This window comes from Equus przewalskii, chromosome 12 (genome assembly GCF_037783145.1).
Source record: "Equus przewalskii isolate Varuska chromosome 12, EquPr2, whole genome shotgun sequence".
Taxonomy (NCBI): domain Eukaryota; kingdom Metazoa; phylum Chordata; class Mammalia; order Perissodactyla; family Equidae; genus Equus; species Equus przewalskii.
The window spans coordinates 25,155,189-25,180,017 of record NC_091842.1 but is presented as its reverse complement, the minus strand read 5'-3'; the positions used below and the strand labels follow the sequence as shown (position 1 = coordinate 25,180,017).

The 24,829-nt window shown below is 43.5% G+C and overlaps 2 protein-coding genes across 2 annotated transcripts in view; one reads left to right on the top strand and one right to left on the bottom strand.

The window, feature by feature from the left end:
- Positions 1–24,829, bottom strand: part of LOC139074901 (leucine carboxyl methyltransferase 1-like) — a 161,791-nt gene that overhangs the window by 119,346 nt on the left and 17,616 nt on the right. The gene's annotated exons all lie outside the window — the stretch shown is intronic.
- Positions 4,323–23,158, top strand: LOC139074969 (transport and Golgi organization protein 1 homolog). Its single transcript, XM_070568935.1, has 6 exons — positions 4,323–4,373; positions 4,449–4,516; positions 4,642–4,736; positions 5,848–5,942; positions 7,592–7,755; positions 21,744–23,158. The coding sequence occupies exons 1-6, from the start codon at positions 4,323–4,325 to the stop codon at positions 21,814–21,816; spliced, it is 546 nt and encodes a 181-aa protein (XP_070425036.1). The 3' UTR covers positions 21,817–23,158.

Sequence of the window (24,829 nt, the reverse complement as noted above, 5' to 3'; positions counted from 1 at the left end):
ATCCAGTACATGTTTTGTTTCTATTCTACATGCACATAGTGGAAAAGAAAAAACTACAGAGCACTTAAAAGGTGACATTTCAATGAACACCTCAGGAATTTCAGAAGTAAATTACCTATATTTGCTGCAGGATTTTCATTGTATACCTTAGCTTTGATGAAGAACAAATATGTCATGTCTTAGAATATTCAATTTGTATGTTACCAACTTAGGGATTTTTCTTCTTGGGAACTAAGTCATTGGTGAGAGTGTTTGGCTTTAGGTTTGAATCCCCCTTAATGAAGTTCATGTCAGAAAGCAAAATTGAAGTCTGAAGAACAGCATGTACAGAAGGAAAATGCTCAGCTTAAGATCAAGAAGGAGCAGATAACAAAAAATTACTTCCATAGATTATATAAATCAGAGGATGAAACATCATTACTTCCTTTTTAATTTTCTTATTTTTAATTGAGGTAAAATACACATAAAATTTACCATCTAAACCATTAAGTGTACATTTTAGCAGTAAGTATGTTTACATTGTTGTATAATCATTACTTCTTGAATATCTTTTCTCAAATCTGTCTTAAAGGCAGGAGATCTGAGTGCAGAATTCAAGGATTCCAAGCAGAGAGGCTCAATACTTAATAAATGTACCCTGAAAGGTTTGTTCTTGTGGGGAAGAAAATCCCGTATAGTAAAAACGAGTTTGCACTGGGAAGGTAAAAGATGGCTTCTTGCCCTCAAGATTCTCTCCTTTCTCCTCTCCCCACCACAGCCATGTTCTTGGGAACATGTGTACACACACAAGGAAAATTTAGAAAGGAGAAAGAAACTAGGAGACAACTGTGAGGCATTGGGATCTGTTAAAGAGGCAGAGAAATCAAATTAAAAATGCTAAAGAACAACATAGGCATTTTTGATGAAATCTGCGGACAAAGAAAGATGGTCACAGAAGAGTATTCATGTGTTGATTGTTACAAATACTGTTGTGTTAGTGAATGTGGGGAACAATCTAGATAATTATAATTTTTTAAGAATATTTGCCACCATATTTTTGCCATATTCATTCTATAGAGAAATGTGTTTCTCCTTTCTGCCTTGATTTTTGTAATCTGCTTCTTCTTTTTTTCCATTCTCACTGGTTATCAGAGATTCTTATTTGTAATGAATTTCAGATTGGACGGAGTATTGGCACCAGCTTTAATCACTTCATTGTCTGGAACCCTCTGGGTGCATTTACATTGTACTCTAGGTTTCAATCCCGTCATATTGTCATGACCTGCTGTATGTCTATCATTTTTTATTAAATTCTAGACATTGGGTAGAAAACATTTAGAGAAAAATTGAGCCCTCGTATGATGGTATCTTGCTGCAGAAAAGACGGGAGTTTACATCTGGCAGGTGATCAGGGACGCCAGCAGTACTGAATCCTATTCATCCAGTTAGCAATTGAGACCATTCACTGAAGGCTTAATCCCTCCTAAGGCCAGTGTGTTTTCTGTCCACCTTTGTTCTTCGTGTGTAATCTCCTGGGACCCAGCTAGGGCCTGCAGGTTTTTCTAGGGATGACCTTCATTTAGTGACCGTGAACTCCAGTTGTTTTACTTCTGTGCCCGTGGATGTGTGCAAATGCCCCTCAGCTTCTTTGCATCTCAGTAGTCTCCGCTGGAATTAGTTGGTAAATCCTGGGAAAAGTGACCCCAAATGCCAGGCTGACCTTAATCTAGGGCTTCCTTCTCCATCTTGGCCTCATGGTTTTTTGTGTGTGTGTGTGAAGATTAGCCCTGAACTAACATCTGTTGCCAATCCTCCTCTTTTTGCTTGAGGAAGATTGTTGCTGAGCTAAAATCTGTGCCAATCTTCCTCTATTTTATATGGGATGTGCCACAGCGTGGCCTGATGAGCGGTGCTAGGTCTGCACCCACTATCTGAACCTGCAAACCCCAGGCTGCTGAAGCAGAGCACGCAAACTTAACCACCACGCCACCAGTCCGGCCCCAGCCTCGTGTTTCTCTACTGGCGTATTAGCAATTTGGTGCATTCTATCATGAATTTCATATTTTGGCCAGTGTTTCCTAATGTTCTCAGGGGAAGATGAGGGACTTCAGACCCACTCATCCATGTTCAAAAGCAAAACTTTTCTTATATTCCCTTAAGACTCAGGTTTGTGTTATCCCTTCCCAAGCCTGGGGTAGGGGTGCTTTGTGCTCACTGGCATCATGTTTGCATTGAATATGAGATGTTTCAGGGTGGAGAGTACCTTGCTTCCCTCTGTGTCCTCAGCACCTTACAATGCACCTACTACTCTACAGCCAGTCCAGAAAGCATTTGCTGAAAGATTGCCTGGGTGGCCAGAAACAAATGCATCAACTTTCTCTCCTTAGTGTTTTTGTCCCTGTTTGCTAGGGCTCTTTTAATTTTGTGCGTGACCCATAGAAAATCCAATATCAAGTTGAGAATCTATTTTTTTTTAAGATAGGCATCTGAGCTAACAACTGTTGCAATCTTTTTTTGTTGTTTTCTTTCTTCTTCTCCCCAAAGCTCCCCAGTACATAGTTGTCTGTTCTAGTTGTGAGTGCCTCTGGTTCTAAGAATCTTTTGAATCAGAACCTTGAAGAAAGTAGTTCAAAGGCAACACAACAAATCTGCCTTAAGCCATTGCTCTTTGCTGCCTTCACTGTCAATGAAATCGAAGTACTTGTTAGTGAAATCAATCTACTTGTTAAAGTAGATCCATAGCCTCAATTTGAAGGTTTTCCAATTGTTTCCGGATAACACCCTGACTGTAACAATTCAGATCATTTTTCATTCAGCATAGTTTCCATTCTCCCAACTAGGATCTTTGAAGCAGGTGGCCGGAGTTCCACTCTTGAACTGTAGAAATGTCCAGTAGTTAACTGTCCAATGTTATGACACCATGTCCAGGGAGGAGCCACGACTGTGTCATGGCCTCTGGACTTTCCCTGGGAGAAATCAGACAAGTCATGAACCCCTGGTTCATCCTGTGTTTAGTTGTGATGAGCTGGTCAGGCCTGGTTTCCACATTGAAAGAAAATGAGCTTATGCTGTCCCAGTCACAAGAGACCGAGTGTGGGAGGGCACGTGGTGCATCTCATATGTGCTTTTTATATTTGTTTAGTTACTTACTAATGACTAGGAATACACAGCTGGGAGGAGAAGCTCAGAATCTCCAAAGACTTGCCAGCAGTCCAGAGTTTGGTTTTTCTTCCTCCCCTAATGGGGAGCTTCACTTCTTTCCTCTGACTATATTTGTCAATCCACGCATTTGTAGGGAAAAATGGGAAGGGACATTTGAATCCTACCATTTAGATTTCTGGGAGGGAAGAAAGGCGGAATGTCACATGCACTACTGGAAAATGCATATTTCTTTCCCCTCTCAAGGAGCTGACAATGAAAGACATGAGCGAGTGGAAAGAGAGAAGCAGCTCTCAGCGGCAGAGAAGAAATTGAAATCGGCTGCAGAAAAACCAGACAACTACAAGTGAGTTCAGCTCCTAAATACAGGCTACTCATAAAACCCCTGTTGGATTTTTTTTTCACTTTTGTACAATGTTTAGACCCAATTCATACACAAATATAAACAATTGTTCAGAAGACATTTGTATAGAGATTTCACACGAGAAGGAAAAATGTTAAGTTTTACAAATGCTAAGTTTAAACATTAACTTAACATTGAGTTACTAAAAGTTTCCTGATCCCCAATGCTGGCCAGACTGTGTGGAAACGTGGTTCACAAAAATGTCTCTGGAGGTGGCATAAACTGTTGTAAACCTTGGGGAAGCAGTTTGGTGTCAGATGAATCGCATCAATAAATATGAGCACGCCATTTAAGAGACCCCCTTGTTGTAGCCCTGAGAAATACCATCAAGATGTAAGGAAAAGAAGAATCGAGCTGTATGATGAAAGATGCTCATTGCAGGATAAATTAGAGAGATACTGAGAATAGGTAAGGGAATTCTATCAGCTGAGAAGCTGGCAGGCATTCGATAATAAATAAGGAAACAATGTAGCAATCGCTTTGATCCTACTGTACTTATGTAACCACGTGTAATGCATCTTCTAGCATTGGATGATATGTATAAGGGTACAGTTCAGATAATGGGAACATGGGCAGATTATTTAAAATCATCCTCAGTATTGTGCTTTAGAAAGCAATTGTCACTCATAGGCAACAAACTGATCAAATGCGGGAACAGGTGCAGCAGAGTCCACCTTCAGACACCAGGTAACCTGCATTCTGCCCAAAGTTCCTGGATCCTTCAGCACCCAATGCAGAGGGTTACAATGGCCCTTGGAAGCCCTAACACAGGGTTTTTGACATGTTGGCTTTTCAGATCGCTGTGCATGAGAAGAATGCTCAAGATAATTGGGTAAGTTTTGTTTTCCTTCCTTCCCTTTGTGCACAGTCCGCCACAACTGAAGCTGGGTGTATTTTTCTCCCACAGATCAAGGCTCGGATTTTGGAGAGGGAGATAGTGGAGCAGAGCAGGGGAGCCGCTCACTTGAAATACAGGTGTGGGATTTCAACATACATTTTTTAAAGGATTTTTTGAGGTACTAAGACTAAGGTGTTTAGTGCCTAGCAAAGAACTTGGTGTTGTAATTCTTATTGAAATCCATTCTTTTTCTATATTCCAGATTGGAGATAATGCCCAAAAAGAGGCTGCCTGAGGGATACAGGCGGCACAAACCAATTTCGGGAAGACCTGGGATGCAGAACCCTGCACAGAGAGGTAGGGAGCACATTGTGAAGTGCAGCCACTTAATTTCTGCTGCAAAACCTCTCCATGTCCCACTTGTTCCTGTGGGGGATTGTCATGTTGTCTGGAAACAATCCCAAGCATGACATAAAGACAACAGGTTGTCTCAAGGGGTGACAGGAAGATGTCTTCCTCAGGTGCCCCAGCCACAATGGCTTTCTGGGCCTGTGCCCTGTGACTGGTGGAGCTCATGCCCCTCCACTGACCGTGGACCTTCTCCACTCACCAACACCCCCAGGACCTTGGGTCGCTCTTAGTTGGAGAGATGTGCCTGGAGGGGTTGTGGGTCTATGCTTCCTTCCCACCTTGAGTCAATGGTGAAGACTTGATTTTTCTTTTAGTTGAGAAAAAAGGCATTTATTTACCATTTTGGAGGCTCCCTTATTTTTTCTGTTCAACTTTTGATTGTGGACCATAGTATTCCATTCATAAATTACATTTCTATGTAATTTTACTCCTGACATCATCAGTGTAATGCTACAGCTTTACTGCTAAATCCTCATATCTTCCCTTTTCTCGTTACTATAACATTAGCTTAAGTCCATTTCTTTTCATAAATATTTATATAATTCCTGCTCACATGTAGAAGGTAGCTTGTATGAAGAGTGAGAGATTGAAAAAATCCACCTGTGGCCTGAAGAAAAAGAGCTGTGCTGTTCATATTGAGGGTTTGTTGCTATTATCCCATCCAAACTTATTCTCATTTTAATTTTACCCCGTGAGGAAATCCTGAGGTCTCCTGACGTGTATTGGGAAACCCTCTTTCATTGCTGATTTCCAGCTAGTTGAGCCTGAACCTGTCCACAAGTGGCTGATGGATGAGTTATGAAAACCCCTGAACCAGGGCCCTGTGGGGTTTTCCTCAAGCCAGGGTCGTGGGGGCGGGGGCAGGTCTCCCCGGCCTCCTCAGGGGCGAGCCGAGGCGCTTGGGGAGCCGCCTGCCGCCAGCCAGGTCCCTGAGGGTGGGCCAGGGCGTCAGGCGCCTTCTGGAGGATGGCGCCGAGGGTCCCTGTTCCTTCCTCACGGTCCGGTCCACGCGGGCCTGAGGAATAAGCCTCCATCCCTGCTGTCTGGCCTTTGTCAGATGCGGCACCCGGCTCTGCGGCTCCCCGGAAGGACAGCGGCTCCCGCCCCCCGGAGCAGGCGGCTGCAGCGGCGCAGCAGCAGGCCGCGGGCAAGGTAAATGGCGCGGTCTCTCTTCTCTCGCGACTCTTTGTGGAAGCGCGGCCGCGCGCTGCAGCAGCCCGGCCTGGCCTGCGCGGCGCTTCGTGTGTCCCGTGGCACGGCGACCGGGTCATCGCCCTTGGCGCCAGCGCCATCCTTCCCCCCAGGCGCCTCCGGCCGCCCGCCCTCTGGGCTCTCACCGTTGCTGGCGCCCCCAGAGGCCCCCGGTGCTCCCGGGCTGAGGACGGCAGGGCTCTCCCGCCGCCGCGTTTCGGGCGCTGCCACTCGGAGCCTGACACTTAAACCCCACGCTGAGGTCTCCTGGCACGGCCTGGCCGACTCCGGCCCGAACTCCTAGACGTGGCGTTGCTCTGGCCGTGGCGCCTTGGCTCCTCTCCTGGTGTGGCTCGGTGGGGGGAGCAGGCCGGGGACGTCTGCCGTCATCCTCCCAGGCGAGAAACGCCGGAGGCCACCCCTCCCAGTTGCCCTCGGGTGCGGGTGCTGTGTGCCACGTGCCACGTGCCACGTGCGGTGGGCTACGCCCGGGGGGGGGCGATGGCGGAGTTCCTGCCGCTGCCACCTCTGTTGGCCAGCGTGCCCTCCCGGGTCCCCTCCCACGCTAGCTTGGGTGAGGATCTGCTGAATGGCCAGAGCTGGGCTGCGTGCGGGCGGCGGTGGACGGGGGCCCTGAAGGAGGGAAGAGTGAGGGTCAGGAAGGTCCTGCGGGACCGAGTCCCAGCAGAGGCCTTCCCCCGTGTTCGCGGGAAGGCGGTCCCGTGGTGTCCCGGGGCGGCGTCGGAGCCGGGCGCGGGGCGTGCCCTCCTCAGCCCAGCCGTCCCGGGGTTTTCCCGCTGAGATCGCAACGCACGCAGCACGCTTGTGTTGGCCGTGTGGTTCGGAAGGCTCCCCTCGTGTTGGCGTCAGGCGCAGCCCGCGCGCCTCTGCCGGGGGACTTGGGAAGCGGACTCCCCTGCGAGCGCCGAGCCCCAGAGCGGTGCACTGGGCCTGGCCGAGCTTGGCAGGTCCCCGCGTTCCTCTCAGAGCACGCTGTCCCCGTGGCCCTGCGGGAGCCCGGGAAGGGCCCCGTCCCGGGAGGCCGTGGCGCCCGTGGGCAGCCGCTGCGCAGAGGAGACGACCCCTTGGCGAGGGAGGGCCGCAGAGGCGGGGCACGGGCCGTGGAAGGGCTGGCAGGCAGAGCCCGGCCCCAAGGAGGAGCTCGGCTTCCAGAGCTGGGGCGTGGGCTTTTCCGTCCGCGTCCGTGCTCCTCTCTCTTCTGGAGGGGGAGCCAAGCAGCTTCAAGCTTCTGGGGTGGCGGCGGTGGGGAGGAGGGCGAAGGGCGGCCCCCTGGCCCGAGGTGCCTGTCTGCTTGGCATCTGCTCCTTCCTTCCTTGGGCGTGGCCTCGGCCAGGCCTCTCTCGGACAGGACCTCTTGCTCTTCTGCTTTCGCAGACACGCTCCTCCCCGCGGTGTTTGTTCTGTGTCAAGCTGGTCGAGGCCCCATGGGAGGGGTAGAGTGGTCTGGCACTGGTGCTGCTCTCTTGGCACCTGGTGGAGGGGAGGGGGCCGGGTGGGATACTAGCCCTGCTTCACTGGGTTTCGGCTTTGGTTGGTGTTTGGTGCTTGTGTCTGCCCTACCAACGTACCTTTGAATTTCTGTTCTGCAGAGGAATGTTGAAGCAAGAGGGCCTCCTCCTTTCGAAGGACCATCTGGCATGGCCAGCTTTATGGGGCTGCCCTTTGTTTCCACTCACAGGCTCTGGGCCACCTCCACCTCCTCCACCCCGGTGGCCTCTAGGACCTCACCCTCCACCTGCACCTGCTCCCCTCGGTGAGATGATCTGAAGAGTGTAAAGTTGACGTGTAAAGCGTGTTCATCTTTTTTCATACGGAATTTTTGGGAAAATGTAGAGCTGGTACTGAGGGCTTTGCAATGCAAGGGTAAACCTGGCTGACGACGCTGTAATGTTCCTCGAGTTTCTCGAGACAGATGTCTCATAGGCTGTGTCATTTCTCCATCCTGAGCTGTGGAGAAGGAAAGAGGCTTTTTATAGAAAGGCAGAAAGGATGGTTCTGCAGATGCTCATTGTACAGAGACCACATGCCAGACTCTGTGAGGAATGAGGTGCACCCCTAACTTCAAGGGCTTAATGTGTCCTAGAGCAGAGAGGGACATTTCCATTAAAGAGCTTCTATTCACCATGATGGAAGCACCAGTGAAGGGCTCCAGAGAACAAGAGGGGGAGACGTGAATCTCACCAGGATGAAACGGGAGGTTGTGGCGGAGAAGGAGGAATTGAGGAGGGGCCCGGTGGGAGTTGGCTGGGTTCCCTTAGATGGAGCTGGAAGGCCATTCCCAGCAGGGCAAGCAGCTTGAGCAGGGAGTGTGAAGCAGAGCCACTCTGTGTTTTCCAGTCACACAGTGTGGGCAATGCAGTTGTCCTCACCAAGATGTCACTGTTGCCATAAAGCCCTTGGGTCATAATCTAAATAAAGGTTCTTCTTTCCCTTGATTTCTGAAAGTTCTGGTCTATGTGACAGAAAAAAACCCCTGGAAGTTTGAAGATTTAACTTGGTTCTTTCAGGATACTGTGTCTGCCTGAGTTTATCGTGCCCCCGTGAGACTAAGAGTGCAGACAGGATCTAGATCAGCCGAGCGGCTGCCTTGGCCTTCAGTGAGTCAGACTCTTTGTGGGGGATTCAAGGTTGATCAGCAGCCACCCCTGCTGGACCCCTCTCACCACATCCCTGCATCCTCCAGTCACCACTCCTGACTGTCAGCTTTGCATCTCCCCAGCCTTGCCACACAGTATCCCACCTCTTTACCTGTGCTCCTACTGTCTCAGCCCCTAATACCAGCTCTCGGTGGGGCCTACTCAGAGCCTCAGCCCCATTGTCTGTGAGAGGGGGTGATACTGGCTTCTGAGGTCATTGTGAAGAAGATGAGATTAAGTACATGATGAAAATGTCTTATAAAATGGCTGAGACGTGTGGGAACTCACCATTTTGGTGAGGAAGATTGGCCCTGAGCTAACATCTATTGCCATTCTTCCTCTTTTTGCTTGAAGAAGATTGTTGCTAAGCTAACATCTGTGCCAATCTCCCTCTGTTTTATATGGGATGTGCCACAGTGTGAAGGGCTGCCCTCTCTGAGAAAAGAGCTGCATGACAATGTAACTGGAGGCCCTCCAGGACCAGTTCAACTGACCCCGTCTTATCAACAGAGTAATTAAGGAATTGTCTTTCAGAAAATTTGCAAAGTTACATAGCCAGAGCATGTGCAGAAGAAGAAATCTTGACCTGAAATGACCACAGAACCAAAGCTTCTCCTCCCTGTGGAACCAAAGGACCAGGATGTGACCAGGAATTAAAAGTAGAACTCTTACCAGAAGCAAAGGGTCCGTCATTCAGGAAGACCTGGTGTTAAGATTCCTTCCCCACTTTTCCACAAATGTTTAGAACCTTATCATAAATGCTTGAAGCCCACCAATCAAAACCTGTCCTTCCAGCATTTCTGTGTGCCAGCCTGTCTCCCCAACCTCCTAAATTTTGCCCCAAATCCTGAATCAGGGAGACAGATCTAAGGGCACACGCTCCCTGTCTCCCTGCAGATTGGTTTTGCAGAATAAAGCTGATTTCTCTCCCAAAAGCTGATGCCATAATTAGTTGGCTTGTTTATGCCCATCAAGTGGGAGAACCCCACCTTTGTGGGTAACAATGAGAGCCCCGTGCCACACCGTCCTCTCCCCTGTGGCACTTGCCTGTTCTCTAGGTGGGAGAATCGATTTTGAGCAGAAATGGCAGTTGTTCTGGGCTGAGGGGAAAGAGGAGGATGGAACTTCTGCTTTCCAGGATCAGGCCTTTCCCAGCCAGAAGGATGCTACTAGAAGACAAGGAAACGAGCAGGGATTTTGAGGGCTGGAGGGATGGGGTGGAATCTAGAAGAGCTCCTAACATGTTACTGGGATCCCCCTAGGGACATTAACTCTGGCCCTGGGACAGCACCTGAGGCTGGAGATCAGGGTGAAAAGGCTGTGTAAGCTGTCCACAGTCTCAGAGAGCATGGGGACAAATCTAACTACAGGGGAGTCTCTAATAAGCACAGTAAACATGTGAGCACTGGAAACCAGTGGTGGGTGACTCCGAAATGAGCTGACACTCACCCCCAATGCAGCCCAATCGCTGATTGGAAAGAGGTGAAGGGGTACCAATCTGCCTAAAAGATGGAAGGACCAAGCTCTCTTAGGAAAACAACTTCAGTCTCTATTTGTGAACAGGGTGTAGTTGGGATGGCTGTAGGTTCTGAAGGAGATCCCAGCCACGGGGATGAGAGAAGAGCAGCAACCTATCCTTTGAACATAATGAAATTCTGATTTCAAAAGAATGGAGAAATCCCTACCTACCTGTGCCTGTGTGTCCATCACCCAGCCACCAGCCACCCTGCGCACCTTTGATTTCCCCTCATGAGAATGGACAGGGCATCGTAAATACAATCCTGTGCAAAGTGCAGGGACTGTGATCAACAGTAGACAGCAAAACAACAACCACAATAGAAGACCTACATATTGGAGATAGATAAAAAGGAATTTACAACAAGTATTATACATGTTAAAAATAAAGGAGGGGCGGCCCAGTGGCATAGTGGTTAAGTTTGCGTGCTCCATTTCAGCATCCTAGGGTTAGCTGGTTTGGATCCTGGGTGTGGACCTATGCATCACTCATCAGACTATGCTGTGGTGGCATCCCACATACAAAATAGAGGAAGATTGGCACAGATGTTAGCTCAGCAACAATCTTCCTCAAGCAAAAAGAAGAAGATTGGCAATAGATGTTAGCTCAGGGTCAATCTTCCTCAGCAAAATAAATAAATAAATTAATTAATTAAATAAAAATATATATAATCCTGTGCAAAGTGCAGGGACTGTGGTCAATAGTAAAGAGCAAAACAACAGTAATAGAAGACACACATATAGCAAGACATTCAAGATAAAGGAAAAGAAATTTACGACACATATTATACATCTTAAAGATAAAGGAAACTTCTGGAAATGAAAATAGAGAATTTTCCTAGAAAATGTAAATCTATTAAAAAATCAGTTGGACGTTTGAGAACACAGGACCCAAATAAAATCTGAGATGAAGAACTCAAAAGATGAGTTTGGCAGACTGAACCCCTGGCAGACTTAGTTTGTAAGCTTGAATACAAGTTAATAGAAAATATTGCAAACAGAAACACAGAAAAATACTGGAAAGGAGGAAGAAGTTATATAAATAATTAGAAAAACACAGACTAAGTTAATTATATGGCGCTACAAATCTCCATTTTCTCATCTGTAGACACAGGTGGGAATCTCCTCTGAGTTTTTCCCTGGGGAGGACTGCACCTGGTCTGCTCAGAGGACTCTGCATGAGCATGTGGGCTGGCTTGGGCCCCTCCTCGTGGGTGGATTGGGGATTTTGAAAGACGTGCCTCAGGAATTTAGGAAATTAGGAAATTTAGGATTCTCATGGCTCCTTCCTCCTCTCCGAGCTCTGCCTGCTTAGTGCTCCTCCAGTCCCTAGAAGGAGAACTCAGAGGAAGGAAGGTGGTGTCTGAGAATCGACAATGAAACCATGGATGGGGGGATTTCCTCTTTCTTTTGAGACGAGAACATCATTGTTTCTGGAGGCTGTCTAGTTTTCTATCTCTACCATCTCCAGGGTCTTGATCTTCTTGCCCTAACCAGGTCATGTCCCTGACTCTGATCTCCAGTTGTGTTTGCCAGGTCTCTGTGATTCTTACTGTGCCCAGGGACTCAGCAGGGAATCGTGTTCTACCCAGCACGTTCACTGTCTTGGTGCAGCCTCCATAAGGCTGTGTAGTAAGAGGGTGAGTAAAGAAGTGCTCTTTCATTAAGTACTGGCTTTCTTCTGGGAGGTAACTCATGCATTAACCAAGTATGGGCTGCCTTGTGCTCAGGCGTGTGGAGAACACAGACAATAGAGATGAGTAAGAAAGCAGGAGCCCCCAGTCTACTAGAGGAGGCAGATGAATCAGCTGGTGAGTTTAATCCAGTGTTGCAGGCGATGGGATGGAGGAAAATGCAGACGTGAGTGGAGAAGAGCAAAGGGCAGCAGCACTTCTGTGGGGGTGGACCAGGGCAAGAAATCAGGACTCACTTAAAGTTTTTATTCTATCCGGAATTTGTCACATTTTTCATAGATCACAAACTAATATACTAAGTACTTTCTAGGTTTCAGACCATTGGACATCCTCAAGCTTCTCTCTGGAATCATTTTTTTCCTGACTCTTTGTGAGAAAAGTTCCTAACCCCCTGTGTCTTAGCACAAATGTCTTACAATTAGAGTTAAACAGGTTGGCTGTTACCTACAGAGAGACCCTGGTATTTCCACTGACAACTGACTTCTTGCCTTCTTTACACATTAATTATCTCTTTACTCTTAATATCACAATCTTCACTTATTGTAGTTAGTTGTTTCCTTGTTTTTTACATGCCTCTCCTCACTAGAAGGGAGCCCTTTGGTTAGGGACATTTTGTCACTTATGTTTACTTCCCAAAACCAAAACAGCATCTGGAACATAATTGGTAAATGAGTGAATGCGTGAATAAGTGAATATAGCCACTTAGATTCGGCACGTTACTCTTAACGGAACATTTGTGCAGCGATTCCCACACAGTTGTGGGTCACATTTTCCTTGATATTCTGAGAAATGATGTGGACTTAACCCCTAAATAGGTGTGCACATACACACACACAGTAGTGCTGCAGACAGCATCAAGTGCTGTGCTACCCCCTGAAAACTGCACCCCAACCCATGAAATTGCCCAGGCTTCTGAGGCCAGCGTCTGTGCCTGACAAAAGACTTCTGGCAAACGCTACCTGTGACGTTGACTCAGCCCTGCGAATACTCCTAGCAGAACAAAACAAAGGAAGCCTTTCCACTGGTCCTTGAGGGAGCCTCCAGACAGGTTGAGACCCACAACCAAAATTACTTGAAACCAAGGTCCATACCGCTCCCTCTGGCACCAGCAGCATGCACCAGGATTTTGGGTTGCTATCCTCACGCCCACTGCCCATCTGGGGATGCTGGATGGTAACTGGACAGTTCAAAACTGCCTTCTCTGACGTCAGAGCAGAAACTTCTTTCTTCACCAAGCCTTTCTCCGGTTGTGAAAAGATAACTATTATCATTTGAAGGTAAAATTGGTTACTTATAGGACTCGCGGAAGTGATTTCATCCACCTGCCATCTCTAAAGCACTTTTCCTTAAAAATATTAGCCAAGGATGCATGTAGTAAATTAACAACAGTAATTAGGTCCCTCTGGGTTTGCATTCTGACCCTCTGAAGTATGTGTCACCAAACACGTTATTGGCAACTTTTAAGATAAGCTCTCGTGATCAAGATGGTGATGCTAGAGAACCTGTCTGGTACAAATCGAATTTCATATGTTCTAAACTGACTGGAAATGATTTTTTTTTAAATGAAGAAGGAAAGAGAAATTCTAAAAATTGTGTAAATGGTGTCAGTTTTTTACTTAACCCAAATATTTTGGCGGGTAAACACAACTATCTGTTGCATAGCACATGTAAATTTGTGGTCTGTCTTTATGAGATCAGTGCTTAAAGTATTACAAATTATGTAAATACATTAACAAATTCGATGCTTCAGTCATCATTCAAAGGAAAAGGAAAAGATTTCATCGTTTCCCAGTCCCTGTCGGTGAGACGGCCCAGTCAAGAGAACAGGCTTGCCTGGGGCGGAGCCTCCGCAGTGCCATCAGCGGGGGGACCCAGCGTCGAGAATTTCTGGGATTCCCAGGGCGGCCAGGCAGGGGCGCGCGGCCGCCGCTCCCAGGGAGGGGGAGGTTTCCCTCCGGGCGCGCAACGGCTGGCCGGAAGGGGGCGCCCGCGCTCGGCTTTTCGGACCAGGGGCGACACGGCGGAGGAAGAGCCCGGTTTCAGCCGCGTGGGCCTGGGCGCTGCTCCCGCTGGGAGGACCGGAGCTGCTGCGCTTGCAGCTTGCAACTTGGTGCCTCCTCACTCACGAGTAAGAAGCTTTTTATTCTTGGCTCCCGTCGGGGTCACTGGGGGCGGGGCCGCCCCGGGAGCAGCTCGGAGACCCTCGTGCGTAGCTGTCGGGGAAGGTCCGGGAACCCCGTTTCCTGGATTTGCTCAAAGTTAGGGTGTTCCCGGGGCGGGAAGAGTTGGTGGGGGCAGGCCGTTCTTGGGGCAGATGAGTGGGCCATTTGGTGATTTTGGTGGTGGGGCTGGTGGTTTGGTTCTGGTTGCTTCCCCGCCCTGTGTCCCGTTTCCACCTTTTTTAAAAAAATTGAGGTCACATTGATTTATAACATTGTATAAACTTCAGGTGTGCATCAGTATATTTTGTCCTCTGTATAGACAACATCATGTTACCCCCGAAAGTCTAGTTGGTGTTTGTCACTGTAGCCAAGTGCCCCTTTACTCCTTTCAGCCTCCCCGCCTCCCTTCTCCTCTGGTAACCGCCAGGCTCTTCTCTGTATCTAGTGTTTGGTTGTTTGTCTTGCACCCGTGAATGAAATCATACGGTATTTGGCTTTCTCCACCTGACTGACTTCGCTTAGCATAGTACCCTCAAGGTCCATCCATGTTGTCGCAAATGGCAAGATTTCATCTTTGTTTATGGCTGAGTAGTAGTCCATTTTATGTACACCACATTCATTCGTCTGCTGGTGGGCACTAAGGTTGTTTCCAGGTCTTGGCTGTTGTGAATAAGCCACAATGAACATAGGGGTGCATGTGTCTTTTTGACTTTGTTTTTTTATGTTCTTTGGATAAATACCCAGAAGTAGAATAGGTAGATCATGTAGTAGTTCTATTTTTAATTTTTTGAGGAATATGCATACCATTTTCCATAGTGGCTGCACCAATTTACTTTCTCAGCAGCAGTGTACAAGGGTTTCCTTTTCTCCACCTCCCTTCTAATTTCTTGTCTTTTTGGTAATAGCCATTGTGAAGTGGTATCTCATTGTGGTTTTGATTTGCATTTCCCTAATAATTAGTGATGTTGAACATCTCTTCATATGCCTGTTGGCCATCTGTATATTCTTCTTAGGAAAAATGTTCACATCCCCTGCTCATTTTTTTTTTAAAGATTTTATTTTTCATTTTTCTCCCAAAAGCCCCCTGGTACATAGTTGTGTATTTTTTTTAGTTGTGGGTCCTTCCAGTTGTGGCACGTGGGATGCCGCCTCAGCATGGCATGATGAGTGGTGCCATGTCCACATCCAGGATTCAAACCAGCGAAACCCTGGGCCGGGAAGCGGAGCACCCAGACAGAACCACTTAACCGCCGGGCTGGCCCCAACCTGCCCATTTTTTAATTGGGTTGTTTTTGAGTTGTATGAGTTCTTTATGTATTTTGGATATTAACCTCTTATCAACTATATGATTTGCGAATATCTTCTCCCAGTTGGTAGGTTGTCTTTTCATTTTGTTGATCGTTTCTTTTGCAGTGCAGAAGCATTTTAGTCCATTTGTTTAGTTTTTCTTGTTTCCCTTGCCTGAGGAGAGAGATTCAAAGAGATCCTGCCAAGGCTGATGTCAAAGAGCATACTGTTTATGTTTTCTTCTAGGAGTTTTATGGTTTCAGGTCTTACATTCAAATCTTCAATGCATTTTAAGTTAATTTTTGTGGATAGTCTAAGAGTGGCCAACTCTCATTCTTCTGCATGTGGCTGTCAAATTTTCCCAAGACCATTTATTGAAGAGACTTTCCTTTTTCCATTGTATGTTCTTGGGTCCTTTGTCAAAAATTAGCTGTCCATAGAGGTGTGGGTTCATTGCTGGGCTCTCAGTTCTGTTCCATTGATCTCTGTGTCTGTTTTTCTGCCATTACCATGCTGTTTTTATTACTATAGCTTTGCAGTATATTTTGAAATCAAGGAGTGTGACACCTCCAGCTTGTTTTTTTTTTCCTCAGGATTGTTTCAGCTATTTGAGTTTTTTTGTTGTTCCATATAAATTTTAAGATTCTTTGTTTTATTCCCATAAAAAATGTTGTTGGGATTTATAGAGGGATTACATTGAATCTGTAGATTGCTTTAGGTAACGTGGACATTTTAACTATGTAAATTCTTCCAATCCATGAACATGGAATATTTTTCCGTTTCTTTGTGTCTTCTTCGGTTTCTTTCAACAATGTCTTATAGTTTTCTGGAGGTCTTTCACCTCTTTGGTTAAGTTTATTCCTAGGTATTTTATTCTTTTTATTGGGATTGTATTCTTGATTTCTCTTCCTGCTAGTTCATTGTTGGTATATAGAAATGCAACTGATTTTTGTATGATGATTTTGTACTCTGCAACTTTACTGTATTCATTTTTTATTTCTAATAGTGTTTTAGTGGATCCTTTAGAGTTTTCTGTTTACAAAATCATGTCGTCTGCAAATAGTGACAGTTTTACTGCTTCCTTTCCAATTTGGATCCATTTTATTTCTTTTTCTTGCCTAATTGCTCTGACTAGGACTTCCAATACTATGTTGCGTAAGAGTGGTGAGAGTGGGCATCCTTGTTTTGTTCCTCTTCTTAGGGGGATAATTTTCAGGTTTTCACCACTGAGTATGATGTTGGCTGTGGGTTTGTCATATATGACCTTTATTATGTTGAGGTATTTTCCTACTATGCCCATTTTATTGAGACTTTTTAAATAAATGGATGCTGAATCTTGTCAAATGCTTTCTCAGCATCTATTGAGATGATCATGTGATTTTTATTATTCATTTTGTTAATGTGGTATATCATGTTGATTGATTTGTGGATGTTGAGCCATCCTTGCATCCTTGAAATAAATCCCATTTGGTTGTGATGTAAGATACTTTTAGTGTATTGTAGTATTCAATTTGCTAATAATTGTTGAGGGTTTTTGCATCTGTGTTCATCAGCAATATTGGCCTGCAATTTTCTTTTTGTGTGTTGTCCTTGTCTGTTTTGGTATCAGGGTAACATTGGCTTTGTAAAATGAGTTAGGAACTGTCCCCTTCTCTTCAATTTTCTGTAAGAGTTTGAGAAGAAAAGGTATTAAATTTTCTTTTAATGTTTGGTAGACTTCACCAGAGAAGCCATCGGGTCCTGGACTTTTGTTTTTTAGGAGGTTTTTGATTATTATTTCAACCTCCTTACTAGTGATTGATCTATTTAGATTCCCTATTTCTTCTTGATTCAGTTTTGGAAGGTTGTATGATTCTAGGGACTTATCTATTTCTTTTAAGTTATCCAATTTGTTAGTATGCAGCTGTTCATACTATTCTCTTGTAATCCTTTGTGTTTCTGTGGTATTTGTTGTGATTTCTCCTCTTTCATTTCTGATTTTATTTATTTGAGCCTTCTCTCTTTTTTTCTTAGTCTAGCTAAAGGTTTGTCAGTTTTGTTTATCTTCTCAAAGAACTGGCTGTTAGTTTCCATTGATCCTTTCTACTTTTAGTCTGTATTTCATTTAAGTCTGCTCTGACTGTTATTTCCTTCCTTCTACTGATTTTGGGCTTTTCTTTGGTTCTTTTTTCTAGTCTCTTTAGGTGTAATGTTAGATTGTTTGAGATTTTTTCTTGTTTCTTGAAGTAGGCCTGTATTGCTACAAACCTCCCTCTGAGTACCACTTTTGCTGTATCCCATACAGCAAAATGTATCATTTTCATTTGTCTCCAGGTATTTTTTTATTTCATCTTTGATTTTTTCATTGATCCAATAGTTGTTCAGTAGCATGTCATTTAGTGTCCACATATTTATGACTCTTCCATCTTTCTTCTTGCTGTTGACTTCTAGTTTCATATCATTGTGGTCAAAAAAGATGCTTCATGTGAGACTTGTTTTGTTTCCCATCATATGGTCTATCTTTGAGGATGTTCTGTGTGCACTTGAGAAGAATGTGTATTCTGCTGCATGTGGATGGAGTGTTCTATATATCTATATCTATATATCTATTAAGTTCATTTTGTCTAATGTTTTATTTAAGGCTCATGTTTCCTTGTTGACTTTCTGTCTGGATGATTTATCCATTGATGTAAGTGTGGTATTATAGTCCCCTGATATTATTGTGTTGCTGTCAGTTTCTCCCTTTAGGTCTGTTAATAATTGCCGTATACACTTTGGTGCTCCTATGTTAGGTGCATATATATTAGTAAATGTTATGTCTTCTTGATGGATTGTCCCCTTTATCATGATATAATGTCCGTCTTTGTCTCTTGTTATCCTTTTTGTCTTGGGTCTGTTTTGTCTGATATAAGTATAACTACACCCACATTCTTTTGCTTGCCATCTGCTTGGAGCATCATCTTCCATCCCTTCACTCAGCCTGTCTTTGTGTTTGGAGCTGAGATGGGTCTCCTGGGGACAGCTTATTGTTGGGTCTTGTTTTTTAATCCATCCAGCCACTCTGTGTCTTTTGATTGGTGAATTTAATTCATTTACATTTAGAGTAATTATAGATATATGAGGACTTAATACTGCTGTTTTATCTTTTGTTTTCCGGATACTCCATATTTCTGCTGTTTCTTTTTCCTTGTACTTCAGTCTGCCACTTCAGTTTGGTGGTTTTCTGTGATGTGTTTCTCAGTTTCCTCTTTTTGCGTGTTTTGTGACCCTGCTCTGAATTTTTTTTGTGTGGTTACTGTGTGGCGTGTATAAAAAGTCTCATAGATAAGACGGTCCTTTTTCTGCTGATAGCCTCTTATATTCATTTGCCTATGCAAGTTCTGTCCTTTTTATTTTCCTCTTCCATGTTTTTGTTGTCACAAATTATCCCGTTTTGCTTTGCAAGTATTACCAAATTGAAGTGGTTATAGTTATTTCTAATGCTTTCTTTCCGTTTAACCTTTATGTTATAATTAAGTGTATACTATCCTATTCTGATACAGGTTTTCAATTTTCTGATTCTGTCTATGTATTCATCCCTTTGCTCATAGCTTTGTTTACCTTTGCCTTTTTGTTTCAATTAGGAGAGCTCCTTCCAACACTTCTTGTAAGGCAGGTCTAGTGGCAGTGAACTCCCTCAGCTTTTGTTTGTCTGGGAATGCCTTTATTTCTCCTTCATATCAGAAAGATAACTTTGCTAGATAGAGTATTCTTGGCTGACAGTTTTTATCTTTCAATATTTTGAACATATCTTTCCTTTCTCCTGGCCTGTAGGGTTTCTGCTGAGAAATCTGCTGATAGCCTAATGTGGATTACTTTGTAGGTTATTTTCTTTTTATCCCCTGACTGCTTTAGTATTCTTCCGTTGTCATTGACTTTCGACAGTTTTCGTAGCATGTGTCTTGCAGAGGGTCTTTTTGCATTGAGATAATTGATTGTTCTGTTAGCTTCATGGATTTGCATATCCAATTCCTTCCCTAGATTTGGGAAGTTCTTAGCTATTATTTCTTTAAAAAAAACTCTCAGCTCCCTTCTCTCTCTTCTCCTTCTGGGATATCCATTACCCTTATGTTGACTTTTCTAATGGAGTCAGGTAATTCTTGTAGAATTTCTTCATTTTTAAAAAAGTTTTAGTTCTCTCTCCTCATCTGCCTGTATCATATTTGGGTTTCCATCTTCAAGCTCACTAATTTTTCTTTCCTTATGATCTCCTCTATTTCCAATGCTTTCTAACACATTCTTCATCTCACTGATTGAGTTCTCCAGCTCCAGAATTTCTCTTTGGTTCTGTTTTAAAGTTTCAGTTTCTTTGGTAAAGTATTCCTTATACTCATTGATTTTATTCCTGAGCCATTGAACTGTCTTTGTGAGTTTTCTTGTAGCTTGTTGAGTTTCTTCATGACAGCTCTTTTGAATTCTTTATCATTAGATCACAATCTTCCGTGACTCTACATTTGGTTTCTTGAGAATTGTTTTCTTTTTGTAATGCCATGGTTCTGTGGCTTTTTGTGGTGCTTGCTGAGTTATTCCTCTGCTGGCACATTTGTTGAAGCAAATATGCGTTTTATCTAGGTATAGCTTTTTTGTTTTGATTCAAACTTTTCAACTGCTTGGAGGTTAGAAGCCTTTCTTTGGTTTTTCAGTAGGTGGTGCTAGAGTGCTAGTTTTTGGTTTCTCTTACCATAGCTGCCTCTGGTTATATTTGAGGCTTTGCAGGTTTCAACCTCCACTGCCTGAATTTAGGGTGTTGCTGGTACTCTCATTGTCATCACCTGCATTTCTTGGGGTCGCTGATGCCTTGCCCTTGCTGGTGTCTCCACAGTTACTGGCTTTGCTGCCAGGGGCACAGGGATGTCTGATGCCCCAGCTGCATCTGGGACCACCTGGGTCAGAAGCTCCACCACTGTGGTAGTTGGGGGAAGAGGGCAAGGAGGAAGCCAGGTGTGTAGGGCACCATCTCAGCTGTTGTCTGTTACCTTGTGGCCACAGGCGCTGCTGTGGTTGGGATGTCAGAGTCCTGTGTGCACCTCTGCTGCTGCTGTCAGGCTCCAAGCTGTGGCAAGAGGACTTGGGATCACAGGATTCTGCCTCCACTGCTGTTCTGCTTCCCATGGCCACAGATGCTGCCATGGCTGCCTGGCTGGAGTCACACGCATGCCTCTGCTGCTGTCCACCGAGTTGCCTGGGGCTGGGGACAGCAGGCTCAGCTGCTGCATCCAGGGGTCTAGGATCCTGGGCTCTACCTCTGCTGTTCTCCCATTTAGCCTTCTCCATGTGCTCCAATTCACCCACCTTTTATGTACCAATATGTGGATCTCTCTAGCATCCTGGTGGGTTGTACAGTGTAGCCTTTGTTAGGTTATGGATCTTCTACTCACTGTAGATTGAAGCAGAAAGAAAAAAGATCCTCTCATGCCGCCATGATGAAGTAAAAAGCATTTGTTACCTCAACGTACACACGAAATGTATGTAATGTTATAAACCAATGTTACCTCAATAAAAAAGAAAAAAAATTAAGCAGCACACAAATCTAAAGGTAAAAATCATGTAGAATAATGAATTTCACAACACATTTAAAGTATATTTTTCTAAACTCTGTTGATGGAAAGAATGGAGTAGAGGAAAAACTGTTAAGTAAAGTGTACAATGAATGTTGGCTGTACATAATTAAATAAATGTACATATATATTTATACCAATATATTACATAATATGTTGATGTAAATACATATGTAAATATTAATGGATAATTATGAAGTACCTGAAAATTTATAATAAAACAAAAAATGGATATTCTTGAAATACAAATGACATTCTGCAAGGGAAAAACTGACAATAATCTGAAATTATAAATGAAAAAAATCTCACTAAAATCTAAGCATTTAGATGGGGCCTTGTGAAAAGCAATTCTAAATATCTCATTAAATGGAATTGAAGTGGTTTTAAAAAAAAGGAAAAGAGGGGGCTGGCCCCGTGGCCGAGTGGTTAAGTTCGCGCGCTCCGCTGCAGGCGGCCCAGTGTTTCGTCGGTTCGAATCCTGGGCGCGGACATGGCACTGCTCGTCAGACCACGCTGAGGCAGCGTCCCACATGCCACAACTAGAGGAACCCACAACGAAGAATACACAACTATGTACCGGGGGGCTTTGGGGAGAAAAAGGAAAAAATAAAATCTTTAAAAAAAAAAAAGGAAAAGAAGCTGTAGAAACTTCCTTATCACGCTGAGTGCTGAGGAGGGAGCCTTGGGTGGCTTCTCTGGGACATGTTTGTCAGTGAGCACCACAGACCCTTGCATTTTGGGGCTGTTCCCAGTGTTTTATTCTTTCCTTTCTCTGACAGTATTTGAACAAGACTTATTTTACTAAAATATCCATTGATTGAGGGGTTCAATGACTCTAAATCATGCATGTGGTGGTTTTTTATTTTTACAGATTTAGGATTGTTTCTGGGGAGAAATCTGACAAAAATCCAGAGACAAGGGAGATGCGTTCAGCTGGGACATGAATACACTAAATACTAAGTATCAGGACCTTCCGGGACAATGAGCCGGGGACCCACTTTCAGAGCCATATTGGAACCACAGCCTGAGGTAAAAAGGGGAAATGCACTCCAGCTCCTCATGCTTTTATTAATTCTAGTGGTTAATTTTGCAACCATTAGTAGTTGAAAAATAGAAGAAAAGAAAATGAGAAGTATTTGAAAAATATCAAAAACCTGACAGGTGTAATAAAACTTACATTATTTCAAACTTAAATATTTCATTTATGCCAAAGGTGGAATTTATTATAATTTTATCTTCATGTCTTCAATGGAAGCAAACTCATCAATAATATCTTAAAAATATACTTGTTACCTTGTCTCCTTTTCAATTGCGCGATTTCTCATTTTATAATTTCTCATAATCTATTGGCGATCTTAAATAGTTTTTAATTAATTTCAGCTTACTGAAACCTAATTCACAGGACTTCACTGTAAATTATTATTGTTAAAGGAATTATCAAGACCATTCTAAATTTGGATAAGATTGTACTCAGCAATTTGTGAATCAGGTTTAGAAGAAAACACATGATGGTATTTTTTAACATATTAAAATTGATGCTTGCATCCATTGATTCATACATTTTCCATTTCTTTAGTTTTCTTTTTTGCTTATTTTCTAATTCAGATATTATATTCACGTATCGTCCCAAGTTTTACATTCATCACACACACTTTCAAGGCTCCTTTCTCTAATTTGTTGTAAGAAAGGAGATAGGTCTTCTAATGAGCATTCAGCTTTATATAAAGTCATGATTTTTGGTTGTAGATCTTTATTAAATTTTTCCACTGAGTTCAAAATATCATCCCACAAAGACAAGTTACATAAAAAAATGGAATCTATTTGTAACAGTACGATTTGATTTCATCATAGTATATTTCTTCATTTGATATTTTATGTATATGTATATGTTGAATATATATATATTAGACATATATATATATTAGACACAGATTGCTCACAAATAAAGATAGAAATAATAAATGCAACTAAGAAATCACATTTTAAAAATCATCATTGTAACAATTCAGCCACAAATTATCAGTGAATGTTAAAGTCGTTGGGGCACAAGAGATGGACAGTGGAAACCACTGTGAACTTAATGTCACTTGTCATCAAACCAAACCGTTGTCATATGGCTCGTGATCGAGGATCAGTGTAAAGGGCACAATATCAGATAGTAACAGACTTAAAAAAAGAAAAATAAAAAATCTGGACAAATAGAAAGCACATCATGGAATGGTGAATGTAAACTCTAAGAGAAGAGGGTCACATTGAATGCAAATGGACTGAAAGATCCAGTTAAAACTCAAAGACCAAGTCAACCAACCAACAACCAGATGCTGTTGACATGATGCTCATCTAAAACATAAAGTCGTAGACATTTTGAAAATAAAACACTGGACAAATATTAAACCCTGGAAACACCAATCAAAGAAAAGCTGCTCTAGTTGTAGCAATATCAGACAAAATCAACGTCAGGCAAAACTAGGCATTACTAGATATAAAGAAAACAAAATGATCAAAGGGGTAGTTCACCTGAAAAAGTAAAATTTGTGCATCCCGAATCACATGTCTGCCAAACATATAAAGCAAAGTAGACAAAACTGCAAGAGTTAAATTGTCTAACAGAGTGGGAGGTTTTCACAGCCCTCTCTCAGCAGCTGATAGTGAGCAGACCAATAATCAGTAAGCATCCAGAAGATGTGAACAGCAAACCATCTTAACGTAGAAATATACAGAAAGACATAGAGGGATGATGTATAAGTATGTAAAAAATATAAGTAATAAAAATATTACAAATAAATATAGATACGGAGATACATGCATATAGAAGTATGTATACATCTATACATAGAAATACATAGATTATTTTACCTAACAGCTCTAGGATACATTATTTTTAAGCACACATGGTATGTTTACAAAATTCAACCCTATTTTGGCTATAAAACAAGTCTCAATGTATTTCAGAAGAATGAAACCCACAGAATATGTTCTTAGGTCATAAGCAGTTGTGCCAGATCATTGAGGAAATGATAACTAGAATTTCCCCATAAGTTTGGAAATTGAGTTGTACGTTTTGAACAAAAGGATAAAAGAGTGATCTCAAAGGGAAGGATACTGTATCTGAACTGAATGAAAATGATGATGAAAATAGGGCATTCAAATGCACCTCCTTCTAGCCTGGGAATTTCACCTTGAGTTGGAAAGATTTTATGGTCTTCAGTTCATCCTTTGTTAACAGGGAAGGTGTGACACCTTAACCAGCTGTGGAAATATCACTTGTCTCTGTCACCTCACTAGCTGTTAGTGTGGGTTTACACATAAATGGGAAAAACACCCAGCTGACTCTCATGCTTTATCTTCTTGAGATCTCGAAGAAGCTTGTGCATTTTAAGTCAGAAAGTTCATCATCTTCTCTTGAAGGGACTCCTACACAACACCCAGAGAGCTTGGTTGCACCAGGAGTGCTGGTGCTGAGTGTGGAGGAGGGGAACAGGGACCTGGGACCCAGGTGACTAGGGCAAACCCCGCCACTGATCCCCTCTCCTGGGCCCTGTCCTGAGCTGAGCTTCCTAAGGTTTTTTTCTGCCTGATTGCACACAGTATTTCCCCAACTCATTCAGGCCCATGGCAGCTTAAAAAGTATTGTTTTAAATCCTATCACTTTTTAATATTAGGATTGATTGTAAGAATTAAAGTTCTTCTCACTGATATAAAGGCAAAACCAATGTGTCTTTCCAGAAATATAGAGAAACCATTAAAAAACACCAAAAACCAAAACCAAAGAAAAAAACCAAAGCAAAGCTAAACTGAAATTAAACCAAAACAGGGTGGTGAACAAAGGTATTAAATTATATTTAGATGCTGTTGCCTGCCTGAAGAGCCCCACAAATGAGCTCTGACTGATCTATGGTTAAAAAAGGGGAGTAGCGAGTATAAGATACTGTTAAAGTGAGAGTAGCTCAAAAGTGA